Genomic DNA, 12,862 nt, shown 5'->3' with positions numbered 1-12,862 from the left:
TTGCGCCCGGAGGAGGTCGCTTACCTCCAACATACGAAGGCGCTGCACCTCGCGGAGGAGCGCGCCCATGCTGCGCCACCAGCAGCCATGGCCGGCTCCGCCCAAAGCAATGCCAAGCCCCCCAGCACCCTGTCGTCTATCCCCGCGTGATGCGTCCGGAGGAGGTCGCCTACCTCTAGCATAGGAGGGCGTTGCGCCTGGCAGAGGAGCGCCCATGTGCTGCGCCACTAGCACTGTCCGCGCCGGCACAACCCGATCTCACCGGCCCCGACGCCCGACGAGAGGACGCCTAGGGTAGCGCGTAGTTTTACTTTGTTAAAATGTTCAATTATAATATAATAGGGACGCGTGGAATCTCGTCGAACTTCGTGACCGGCTTTAATGTTTAATTTATATTTGTTTTTTACAAAAATGTCTATATATATTTTTACGCACCATCATAAAATGAGTCGGGCCAACATTATATCAACCCAAACGCCGAAGCGAGTGTTGGTGTCCATCAAACCTATCTAAACAAACAAAAAACGGACAAAAATGTCATCCATTTGGATCCGCCAGTTGGAGTTGGCGGTGAAATAAAAACTTCCTTTGCCCCACTAAAGAAAAAGCACTTCCGTAGTTTTCTTAGTTCAGCTTGAATTTATCATGTCAACTCTAGTTTTGAAAGCTTGAATATCTCAGGTCACCTCTGGCTAGGGAGAGCTGGTGTGCGCCCAGTGGCAGGATGGGGATTTTTTCACTGTTTTAACCTTTTTTCTAAACATGAGCACAAAATAAACCAGATTTGAAACCATTTCACGATATGACTTTTTTAGAAACGCCACAAGCCGTGGTGTTGCTGCCCCACTATGCAACGCCTGTCTACCGTGGCGTTGATGTCCTACAGTGACACGCCTGTCTACCGTGGCGTTTTTTCTTTTTTGCAACGCCAGTCTAAAGTGGCGTTGCAGACCCACTGTGAAACGCCAACAGTGCTGGCGTTGCTGCCCAACAGTGACACGCCTGTCTACCGTGGCGTTTTTTCTTTCTTGCAACGCCAGTCTAATGTGGCGTTGCAGGCCCATTGTGAAACGCCAACAATGCTGGCGTTGCAGACCCATTATGGAACGCAGCGACGACATCCAGCCAGCCCACGGCATGCTGCCAGCAACATGTGTACTGCTGAAACGCCATGGACCATGGCGTTTCATGCGTTGCCTGCAACGCCACATTAGACTGGTGTTTGAGTGGGTCTGCAACGCCACATTAGATTGGCGTTTTTATGTGCGTCTGCAACGCCACGGGCTCTAGCGTTTCAGAAAAGGTCACATCATGAAATGGTTTCAATCAAAGTTCATTCCGTGCAATACTTTCATCTCATGGATCAAAATCTTGAAAAAACTCGCGGGATGGAGCGGGCATCACCGCCGCCTTCGTCACCGCAGCGGCTGCTCCCACCACCCCAGAGACTGTTAAAAAAACGTGAGTGCGCCACCTTTTCCGTGCACAGTGCCCTCCCCCTTGCCTTTGCCCGCCGCTCTCACTCTCTCATCCTTGCTTTCCTATTCCGGCGATGCTGCAATAAATCCTCCGTCGACGGCGGCCGCGGCCCTGTGCGATCCGATCCTAGATCCCTCCCGCCCCCATGTCGAACGCTGGGTGCTCCTCCGTCCTCCCGGCGCCTTGCCGGCAGCCGGGTCCTCGCACCGTCCTCCCCGTCCCGGTGGCGGCTCCCCGGTTCGCGGCGAGGTTTCGCTCGAACCGTCGTCTCCGACTCACCTGCGCCAGCGTCGGCGAGTGCGCCTCCAGGATTCCCCCCTCCGAAGCGCGCCGTGTGCGGTTCCTCTCCGGCGGTCGACACCGTCCTCCTCCGTTGCACCGGAATCGGATTCGCGCGGGGACTCCGCGTTGTGGTAAGCCCCCAGATCTTGCCTGGCTGGATCGCTCCCTTTTTCTGTTCCTGGTCGCCTTTTTCTGATGCGAGGAATCAAATCCAATCTGCTCAGCAGTTTTGCTGCGGGTAATACTACTAGCAATTCATTTCCGATATGTTCGGGGTTCAGGTTCAGCTGGACCTCTATGTTTTACCCAAGAAGACGGACTACGATGCCGCACGTCGAGTCTCTGTCTCCCGACCTGATGCCAACACAAAACGACACTGCTGCTGAATTGAATATTGTCTTGCCGTAGTCTTGCAATTGCTACCTGATATTTTTATGTCTTACAAGTATAGTAGTACCCATACTTAGTGCTGGCATGATCCGGATCCTAATTTAATCGATTCATAGGCCGTGGCTCACATGGCATCTCTTTTTCACTCAACAGCATATGTCGAGAAGATGTTGGTAGCAGAAACGGCAAGCCTGCTAGACGTGGTACTGACGTCACTGATGGTTATTATATTTGATTCGAGGTTCCCGAGACTGCCACTGGTTTCTTGCTAAATTAGATACTGGATTGCTTTGATCAAATGCAGCATCGAAAGGAACGCGAGGCTAGAATAAGGAAGCACCTCCACAAGGTTGAATTGCCGCCATCTCCGTACGACACGGCATGGGTGGCTATGGTGCCCTTGCAGGGCTCCTCCCACACTCCATGCTTCCCCCAATGTGTTGAATGGATACTGCAAAACCAACATGAAAATGGATCTTGGGATATCAACGACTTTGGATCATCAGCCAACAAAGATATTCTCTTGTCCACATTGGCATGTGTTCTTGCGCTTGAGAAATGGAATGTTGGCCAATGGCTCATAAGGAGAGGTATGGACTTCTTTTTTCCCGATCAACCGGGAAGTATAGACAAAGATGCACGTACTTGTGAATTTTGTTTAGTTGTGTTTTCTTTCAAGAGCTCAAACGCCTTAATGCCATGGACAGGACTACACTTTATTGGAAGAAATTTCTCCATTGTTATGGATGAGGAGATTCCTGCTCCTATAGGCTTCAATATCATTTTTCCTGGCATGCTTAGCCTTGCCATTGGAGTGGGTTTGCAAGTTCCTGACAGACAAACTGATATTGACGGGATTCTTCACCAATGGGAGATGGAACTGAAAAGGTCTGTTGATGGAAATCTATTGGTATGGAAATATGTTCCCCCGTTTGTATCAGGACAGTTGGATTATAAGTATATGTGATGTATGTGTGTTTATACTGTGAATGGAAATGCACTATCTGCTTTTTGCCATCCCTGTCTTTTCCAAAGCATTTTTTCTATAAGAACTCCTGTTTCTTTATCAACCATAACTTAAAGAAGAAAGGATCACCATGTCATCCATATTGTCTTATGCCTACTGATGAAATTAGCAATCTTAATTTGAGTATAACCTATGGGCAACATATTAATAATTCCCATACTTGACTTAATTTAGGCAGGCCGAAGAGAAATCTTATGGTCGAGAAGCATATATGGCCTATGTTGCAGAAGGTTTAGGAAACATGCTGGACTGGAATGAAGTTATGAAGTTTCAGAGGAAGAATGGATCATTGTTCAACTCTCCCTCCACAACTGCTGCTGCGTTAGTCCACAACTATGATGATAAAGCCCTCGGGTACTTAGATATGCTCGTCAGTAAATTTGGTGGTGCAGGTGGATCTCTGTACCTTTTCTTGTGAAGAATTTGCAAGGGTTTAAAATGTTCCAAAATCTTAATGCCAGTAGACTATTTGCAGTACCAACAGCGTATCCACTAAATATGCATTGCAAGCTTTCAATGGTGGACTCGCTTGAAAAGATTGGAATTTCTCAGCATTTTTCTAGTGAGATAGAGGGAATCTTGGACATGGCATACAGGTAGTGACTATGAATAGGGAATTGATATACTCCCTCCGATCCATATTAATTGTCGCTGATTTAGTACAAAATACAGAGGGATTATGTTTCTAGTAACTTGTAAACTTTAATGTATCCTGTTTGCAGTTTCTGGTTACAGAGAGACGAGGAAATTATGATGGATGTAGCAACATGCGCAATGGCATTTCGCCTTCTACGGATGAATGGGTATGATGTATCTTCAGGTACTTCCGCAGAAATTCCCTGTCAATGTTGTCGTTGATCTTGGCTTAACAGTCTAATCCCTAGTTCTAATTTGGTGCAGATGAGCTGTCTCATCTTGCTGAAGCCTCCAGTTTCCATAATTCACTGCAAGGATATCTAAATGATACAAAGTCTGTACTGGAACTATTCAAGGCTTCAAAAGTCAGTGTGTCAGAACATGAATTAATTCTAGATAACATAGGCCATTGGTCTGGCAGCTTACTGTCAGAAAAGTTGTGCTCTGAAGGGGTTCAAGGACTGCCAATCTTTGGAGAGGTGCCTGTATGAAATTGGAAACTCCTGTTTTACTTAGTAGTTCAAGTTATGTATAATTCTGTGCTTTTGTAATTCCAGATGGAGTATGCCCTTAAGTTTCCCTTCTATACTACGCTGGAACGTCTAGACCACAAGAGGAACATCGAACATTTTGATGCTAGAGGTTCTCACATCTTGAAGACACAATACTTGTAAGATCCTCATTTATGTAAAAAGAGTCGTACTTCAAATCGTTTTAACTAGCCATCATACTAAAATATCAAACATTTTGCTGAATCAGGCCATATGGTATCAACGAAGAACTTTTGGCTTTGGCTGTTGAAGATTTCACATTTTCTCAATCTATCTACCAGGATGAACTCCTGCATCTTGATAGGTAATTTGGCCATTATGCTCTCTGGTCATGTAAACTCCTTTTTTCTTTGAGATTTTTCTTAACAAAAATTTGTTGCAACAGGTGGGTGAAACAAAACAGGTTGGACCAGCTACAGTTTGCTCGACAGAAGTTGACATATTGTTATCTCTCTGCTGCTGCTACGATTTTTCCTCCTGAACTTTCTGATGCTCGCATATCTTGGGCCAAAAACGGTGTGCTCACAACCGTTGTTGATGACTTCTTCGATGTTGGAGGATCAAAAGAAGAACTAGAAAACCTCATAGCATTAGTTGAGAAGTACGCTCCTTCAACTTGATGTCTCTGCCTGCTTTTTCTTGTGTAGCGTGGCTTACACATTGCTAATAAGTCATGTTTCCTGTTTGGTCAATGGTTGCCTTAGGTGGGATGAGCATCACGAAGATGATTTCTATTCTGAGCAAGTTAAGATTGTATTTTGTGCTATCTATACCACAGTGAACCAGCTTGGATCAATCGCTTCTGCAGTACAAAACCGCGACGTTAAAAATCACCTGATAGAAGTAGTGAGTTTCATGTCTGACCCCTCTGTTTTGACTTGCATTATGTTCAGTATTGACAGGTTGAAATCCATCTGCAGTGGCTACATTTATTGAGGTCTATGATGACCGAGGCAGAATGGCAGAGGAGCCAATATGTACCAACAATGGAAGAATACATGACAAATGGGGTTGTTTCATTCGCACTGGGGCCCATTGTGCTTCCAGCATTGTATTTTGTCGGGGAAAAGCTCTTGGGCTTTGTTGTCAAAGATCAAGAGTACAGTGAGTTATTTAGGCTAATGAGCACCTGCGGCCGTCTCCTCAATGACAGCCAAGGCTTTGAGGTATTTTGTCCCATTCGCGCAAAAAGTTTGTGTTCCTGCATATCCCAATGCCACCCATTTTTCAAGATTTTGCTGAGCCACACCGTCATGTAAATTCCCTCTTAGTATACATAGATTCTTCCCTCTTAGTTTACATAGATTCCTTTTGGTTCGCGTGCACCGTTTAACTATGTTGGACTAAAAATTCTTGCATAAGTCTAGATTGTAGTCCTCTGAAGCTCTCTTGTTTGCCTGGAGATGCTAGACACTCCATATATTGGAAAAAAGAGAGATCTGCAGCTCTTATCTTGGTGGCCTGAAATTGTAGAGGAATTAATCAACTCTGTTTTTATACGGACTAATATTTAAACTCTATTTAGGCATATGCATTAGAATATCTAACAGCTGAGCAGTAAGTGCTCGTGCTTATCATGCAGTTCTGTAAAGTTCAATTTATCGTTGGATGACTCTGACCTGTTCCCGATCATATGATGTTGCAGAGGGAGGGCAGCGAGGGGAAACTGAACAGCGTTTCGCTACTCGTTCTTCACAGTGGTGGTTCTCTGTCCATAGAAGCGGCTAAGAATGCGATACAGAAGTCCATAGTCGCTTCTAGGCGAGACTTGCTAAGATTGGTCCTCAAGGAAGGCACGGGTGTTCCCGGGGCATGCAAGGAGCTGTTCTGGAAGATGTGCAAGATACTTCACCTGTTCTACTTCCGGACCGACGGCTTCAGCTCGCCAAAGGAAATGGCCAGCGCCGTGAATGCTGTTATCAACGAGCCACTCAGGCTCTCAAGTTAGCAATCCATGGTTGGTCTCATCATAAAAATAAATATATTCATGTGTTCATATGGAGCAGAGGAAGCGGCAGTGAACCTTTGATCCTGTAATAATAGAGAGAGAGAGAGGAAGAGAGGAATTCCTAGGGTTCGTCGGTGATTGATGTTCAGGGGGATTTGGCCGTCGGGGTCGCCGAAATGAGGGAAGGGTGGCCGGAATCACATGGTGGGGAAATCCACACCCAGGGGCAAAACCCCTGCGGCCTCGTTTGGTTAAGGGGGATTGGGGAGGTTTTGAGAGGAAAATCCCCGGGAGGGTCAGAAACCCCACAGATCCTCGGGCGTTCATTTGGTAGAAGGGGTTTGCTTAACCCAATCCCCTCCGTTTCCCTTCAATCCCTTCCTATTCATGTGTTTCAAAACCCTCTTCGGGAGACTAGTGAAAGCAAAACCCCGGGAATTTGAGAGGATTGGGTGGAACAAAGGGATTCACCCAATCCTATGAAATCCCTACCTCTCAAAACCTTCCCAATCCTCGTTAACCAAACGAGGCCTGCATGAGAAATCCACACGTGGGTCACATTTTGTTTGAGATCTTTTGGGGACAGCGATGGAGTTTCTCAGTTACTGTCTTCGTGCTAAACTTTCCGAGAGGGTCTTGAGGTGCAGCAGCGCACACACCTATTTTTACAGGCTGCATATTCAGGGCGAATTAGTACAATCGATTTCGTGTTAAATTTCACGTAGGTTCTTCTAAGACGCAGAGGGGTGTAGGCAATAATACTAAATAAATTAGGCAATAGAGAGGAGTGCGGCTTTTCGGTGTTCAACTCATCCGCATCCGTTTAGGAAAAAATCAAAACACATACTAAAAAAATTCAAAAACTTTCAATAAAAATTGAATGATAGATAATTTGGTGCATGATGTCTGCTCCAATTTTTATATCATTTGAACATCTGAGCACCTCTCAACAAAAAACACAAATCAGGTTAAAACGATGCATGTACAGTAAACTTTTTTTAAAGACCTCGAACTTGTCTTTTTTGCCGAGAGTTGTTCAGATGTTCAAATTGTATAAAATTTAAAGCAAACCTCACACATCAAAATGTCTATCACCCAAAAAAATCAGAATTTTTTATAATTTTTTTAGTGTTTATTTTGATTTCTTTACTCAGCACGGTGCAGATGAGCTTGGGCTCACAAATGGATTTTCATCAATCTTTTTGCATTGCTACTTAGAGCATCTCCGGTCGTTCGACACCCCCAGGGGGTGAAATAGCGCTGCTTGGGGGCACGCCGGTGAAAAAATCGGTGTAGGGGTCTCGGATTCCCAGTCGCCCCCCCCCCCCCCCCCCAGGTCGCCTGAGACGCTGGTTTTTTTTAAACTAAACTCGGTCAAAATTTGGCCAAACACAACACAAATTTGAAGGAAATTCAATCGTTTTCATTGATATTTGTACAAACTTAGCCAAAACATAATTTAAAATGGAAATTAAAAAAAACTACTACTACTACGCCTTCTGCATGCCGAGAAGCCTGTAGAAGTTTGTGTAGTCGCCTCGTCGTCGCCATCGCCGCCACCGTCGTCGTCCCGCCCTCCGCCGCCGTCCTTGCTGCACCCCTGCCCTGGGTCGCTGTGGCGGGTGGGGATGGACGGCCCGGGCACCTCCTCGTCGTTGTCATCGAGGATGACGACACTGCCCTCCTCGCAGCCGCGGTGTCGAGCAACGATCTCCTCGAGGGCGCTGACGCTGGTGCTCCATCTCCTCCCAGACGTAGTCGTCCCGCGCCCATTTGAGCGCGATCTCCTCGTCGGCGGCCATGGCCTCATGCTCCGGCTTGACGGGGAGGAGCGTCGGCTCGGTCTTCGGCTTGACGAGGCGGGAGGAGGAGGCCTTGTTTATGGCGAGGCCGCCGCTGCGCGTGCGCCACCCAAGCGGCGTCTCCCGCGACTCCGTCTTGACGGGAAGGAGCGTCGGCAACCCGGAGGAGCCGGAGCGGGAGCCGGACGAGGAGGAGGATGCCGTCTCCATGCGCCTCGTCGTCCATGAGCTGTCACGGTGGCGGGAGAAGGAGGGGGCGCTGGGTACTCCAACTGCGGTGAGTTGTCGTCCTTAATCTGCTCGAGGACGGCGTCCAGCATGCAACCGGGGACACCCCACCATAGGCGTCGCCCCTTGGAGTTGAAGCGGCCGCGGGGCTCAGCGTCGTTGGTGGCGGCGAGTTGTTCGACGTGGCGGCGTAGTCCGCCTCGTAGAGGAGGCGGGTCTCGGACTATGCAGGTGGCGGCGGTCGAAGCCATTTGCCGCCGCTCCGTCGTCGGGGTAGCGCTCGGTCATGGTGGTGGAGAGAGGGGGCGTCGATGGTGAAAGAGGGAGAGAGTCATTGGCAGCGAGAAGGGGGTGAGAGGTGTGCGGCCACCGGTGAGGGAGGGACGGCTTTATATAGTCGCGGGTGGGCGGCGAGCGGTCGGCAGCTGTGTGTATGCGTGGTGGGAGGGGGCGGACGTGCATCGGCGCGCCTTCACTGCGTCGCCCGTGAAGAATCAATGGAAGGTTAACCGGTGGCAGCCTTCGCATTGATTTCCCGCGGCAAAACGAGGCGATGAGGACGAGACGATAGCGCCTAGTCGCTGACTTGGCGGGCCCACGACGAGTTCCCGCTAAAAACATTTCCTCAAGTGACCCTAGCGCGTCGGGTTTGGCCTACGTCAGTCGGCGGCAAAATTGGCCCTAACCGATGAAAAATGGGCTTGTGAGAACGCGACTAGGCCGTTTTCTTAGTCTCGGCCTGTCGGGGATGCAGTTGGAGATGCTCTTGCTCTGGTATGTAGGCGTAGTAGTACTTAATTAGTAGCTAGGCATTGTAATGAACGTGTATGGGTGAGCAGTAGTGCGTACTTGTTTTGGACTGGCAGCATGCAAGTAGCATCTGGCCAGCCAAGATGGTTGATTCCATCTTCCTAGTATGATCCAGCTCTGAAATATTGATTTGAAATGCTGCGGTGCCAATATGATAGTGAATCATCTCTATTGATGTTCGAATTGTCCCTGAAATGCAAAATGTGCATGAATGGTGCTAATGTGCATGAACGGTGCCAGTATGATAGTGGATCTTCTCTATTGATGTTCAGATATGCATTCTTTGGCCTGAATGCAAAAGATAGCCTAATCTCAATACAGTTTCACTGCTCTTCAGATATACAAGTACAAACTGGCTGTTTATATATCATCGTACCCGTTTGATCATTTCAGGAAGCCTGAAATCTCAGCATTCGGGCAAAATGATAAAGATCCTTGGATGCATGAAAACATGGGAAACTGTAAACCAAGCCCAGTAGCCATGAGCCTAATGTCTGCACCTTGAGCTGCACCCCGGTCCATCTTTTCCATCTGCAATCAGGTGATATCTGCAGCCAAAGAAAACAACTGCTTCTTATCATGATTTAAAAACTAGGGTCAGGTAGTCAGAAATCCATGCTGAGCCAAAAAAATCAGATGCCTCTTATCACAATTAAAAATGCATCAGATGGTCAGCATCTATGTTCAAAAAGTAGCAAAAGAAAAAATCAGCTGCTTCCCGTGCACTAGTTCAATTGCAGAGGACTCAAACATTTAAATGTTGAAATTGGGGAAACGTGAGACACCCAGGTCTCAAAAGGGCACCACATCCTCATATTTCAAGCTTGGTTCAATTTGCGGAGCGTACTGCAAGATGAAGTGATTACAGCTATGGGATTGGGGAAAGTTCCATCTGAGCATCGAATCACCTCATGGTGGGCATTTGACAGTTGACATTCAGAGATGCAGGGATGGTTCGAGTGTACTGCAAACTGAAGCCAACACGGTCGATTTGGGGGCAGAATATTAAAGCGACGAACAATGGGAAATGGGGAACAAAGTGACAAGATTTAACAACAGAGCAAGAGATTGAAGGCGAATTCAAGGACAAAGCGCTGAGATTTCCATTCCATGCTAATGCTAGCAGTAGTACATCGAAACAACAGACAGCAGCGAGATGCGGCCATTCCGTTACACCGGAGACAATGAAGACTGAACAACAACCATGGCTAGCTACGAATCCGACGGCGCGAGGTGGATCCGACCGGAGCGGCGCGGACTAGCCGCCGAATCCGTAGAGGGTTCGCCCCTGTCGCTTGAGGGCGTAGACGACGTCCATGGCGGTGACGGTCTTGCGGCGGGCGTGCTCGGTGTAGGTGACGGCGTCGCGGATGACGTTCTCGAGGAAGATCTTGAGCACGCCGCGGGTCTCCTCGTAGATGAGCCCCGAGATGCGCTTCACGCCGCCACGGCGAGCCAGGCGACGGATGGCCGGCTTCGTGATGCCCTGGATGTTGTCACGGAGCACCTTCCGGTGGCGCTTGGCGCCACCCTTACCCAGCCCCTTCCCTCCCTTGCCGCGGCCAGACATGGTGGTTGACGGCTTCTCCCTCCGGCGAGCTTGGGTTCTGTGGGTGTGTGCTGTTGCGGCGGTGCGGTGAGATGGGATGAGATGAGATGGACGGGGCTGGGGCGTGGGGAATTTGTAGCCACGAGATTTCCGGGGAGGAGAGGGCCGCGATCCGCGTGCTGCGGGGTGTGGGCCGTCGGATGGGAAATGGATGGCTGTGATGGGGGAGGAGGGGCGCCCCGGATCGGTGACGTGGCGTGGAGCGGGAGGAAGTGTGTTTTCGCAGGAACGGGAGCGGGAGGATGTTTTTGTTATGAATAAATTAATTTGATTAATTAAAAGGTTAATCCCTGCTATGTCGGTTGCTACTTGTAGCAACTGACTCTTTGTAACCGTCTTTGTACCAGGGTATATATACCCTCAAATTCATCAATAAAAGTAATTATTCCATCATTTGTTCCCTTCTCTCTCGTTTTACTTTCCGACGTGGAGTGCCTGCGGTCGTGGTCCTGCCCGCGGCGAAGATGGTGCGGGCTCTTCCTTCGGCTGACTTGTCCAAGCCCGAGCCCCGTACGAGGCGTCATCCGACGTGGCTTCCTATGGAATTGACGGAGGCGGCACTGACGCAGCAAGGCCTGTGGCGCGGCCAGCCCCTCCCGGGCGGCAGCCAGCGTAGGCAGCTCCGATGGTGCACGACGGGAGCGCACCATGGCGGTTGTGCGGCGTCGTTCTTACATGACCAATGGCTGTTATGGGAGAAATCTCCATCACGAACCGCTCTAGGAAGATGGAGAGGATCGGGAACCTTATCCTCTGCCATGTTTTTGTTATGGTCCTTAATATTTCATGATTTACATTATAGGGAAATTTATATCTTTTTGACATTGTTTTAATTTAGCCCTTGTACTTGTATGTATATCAAATACGTGCCTACAGTTTCAGAGTACATGACATGCGTAACTAGGATTGGCTAAACTTATGGTTTAGTCATCCATCATTTTGAAGCTGTGTTCTGTACATATAGCACTTGTAAAATATTCCATTAGGCTTAGTTTACTTCTGCTTCCCCTGATTCCCAAATAAGGCCATGAGCCTTAGCAATACTTGCGTGCAAGCACCTTAGGCTTACTGTAAAATATGTATAATTAACTGAAACATGCGTTTTGCGTGTATTATCATCATAGTATTACTGTTCGAGTGGTCAGACCATTATACATCAGGGGTGGCATTGTGTCATCTTCTATATGTTTTGCCTCAGCATTCTTCATACTATAGTAATTTAGAACAATTATGCGTTAAGTCTGGACGCAAATAAGAAACAAGGATTATGGAGGATCATACTCAATATGACTACCATAAATTAGATTTGTGAATCACAAGGTATTGAATGGCATCTACGACATATTTTGCAAATTATCCATCACTACTGTGAGGTGTATGTTTTTGTCATTTTGACAAGAGGACTATTTTCAACGTGCTCTTCCAAATATTAATGTGTATATAGCCTAAATTTTGTTTGTGAATCACAAGGTATTGGTGACATCTACTGCACCATTTGCAGATTATTCACCATTACTGTAAGGTCTACACCTTGTCAATTTTACAAGATGATTACCTTCAAAGTGCTCTTCCAAATATTAATATTAGATGTGACTACCTCAAGAAATCATAAGGTAATATTGGCATCTACTGCAAAATTTTGCAGACTATCCATTATTACTGTAAGGTCTACATCATGTCATTCTGACAGATGACTACCTTCATAGTGATTTTCTTAAAAATAGCATAACATAAGGTAATAGAATTATAAACATCTACTGACAATAGTCAGACTATGTTTTCTATTACTGCGAGATCTACACCATATTGATGATTATCTTTAAAGTGTTATCCTATATAAATTGAGGTCTACACATATGGCTATATGGCATCAGCCGTACTAAAATTTGCTCCTCTGAAGCATTATTGTTGTTGTTCACAAAATATTTTACTCTCATAGTAAATATTGTTATTGCACATTTTGGTTGAATATGTCATAGGAAACTATGAAAATAATTGCATATACCTGTGATTACCTTCTACTACATTCGTAAAATGCATGACAATGGAGCCTATGTAACTATTTCTAATTATAGTGTCATCCATCAATCAAGATGGATA

General features: G+C 47.2%; 2 protein-coding genes across 5 annotated transcripts; one reads left to right on the top strand and one right to left on the bottom strand.

The window, feature by feature from the left end:
* Nucleotides 1-1,402: 1,402 nt before the first annotated feature.
* On the top strand, nt 1,403-6,442 carry LOC123427638 (ent-kaur-16-ene synthase, chloroplastic-like). 4 transcript variants are annotated; one of them, XM_045111722.1, is made up of 14 exons: nt 1,403-1,892; nt 2,305-2,351; nt 2,456-2,741; nt 2,859-3,061; nt 3,357-3,570; nt 3,654-3,774; nt 3,901-3,998; nt 4,079-4,293; nt 4,372-4,484; nt 4,574-4,669; nt 4,751-4,966; nt 5,070-5,211; nt 5,286-5,531; nt 6,011-6,442. In XM_045111722.1, exons 1-14 carry the CDS (start codon nt 1,625-1,627, stop codon nt 6,311-6,313), a joined length of 2,568 nt encoding a protein of 855 aa, XP_044967657.1. In that variant the 5' UTR covers nt 1,403-1,624; the 3' UTR covers nt 6,314-6,442. The 4 variants fall into 4 exon arrangements, with proteins under 4 accessions (XP_044967657.1, XP_044967658.1, XP_044967656.1 ...); XM_045111723.1 differs by having other exon boundaries at nt 2,305-2,354; nt 2,859-3,039; nt 3,353-3,570; XM_045111721.1 differs by having other exon boundaries at nt 2,305-2,354.
* A 3,790-nt stretch (nt 6,443-10,232) lies between these two features.
* Nucleotides 10,233-10,810, bottom strand: LOC123427637 (histone H4). The gene has a single exon (XM_045111719.1). It carries the CDS (start codon nt 10,721-10,723, stop codon nt 10,412-10,414), a length of 312 nt encoding a protein of 103 aa, XP_044967654.1. The 5' UTR covers nt 10,724-10,810; the 3' UTR covers nt 10,233-10,411.
* Nucleotides 10,811-12,862: the final 2,052 nt, after the last annotated feature.

The sequence above is a fragment of the Hordeum vulgare genome, chromosome 2H (genome assembly GCF_904849725.1).
Source record: "Hordeum vulgare subsp. vulgare chromosome 2H, MorexV3_pseudomolecules_assembly, whole genome shotgun sequence".
Lineage (NCBI taxonomy): Eukaryota > Viridiplantae > Streptophyta > Magnoliopsida > Poales > Poaceae > Hordeum > Hordeum vulgare.
Note: the sequence above shows the minus strand (reverse complement) of the source record. Positions and strands in the feature narration are given on the sequence as shown.

Excerpts from the sequence above, each read along its gene's own strand:
- LOC123427638 (XM_045111721.1), top strand. The coding sequence starts at position 1,625 with ATGTCGAACGCTGGGTGCTCCTCCGTCCTCCCGGCGCCTTGCCGGCAG. Across the intron at positions 3,775-3,900 it reads ATCTTGGACATGGCATACAG|TTTCTGGTTACAGAGAGACG; the intron begins GTAGTGACTATG and ends TCCTGTTTGCAG. Across the intron at positions 4,485-4,573 it reads ATCTTGAAGACACAATACTT|GCCATATGGTATCAACGAAG; the intron begins GTAAGATCCTCA and ends TTGCTGAATCAG.
- LOC123427637 (XM_045111719.1), bottom strand. The coding sequence starts at position 10,723 with ATGTCTGGCCGCGGCAAGGGAGGGAAGGGGCTGGGTAAGGGTGGCGCC.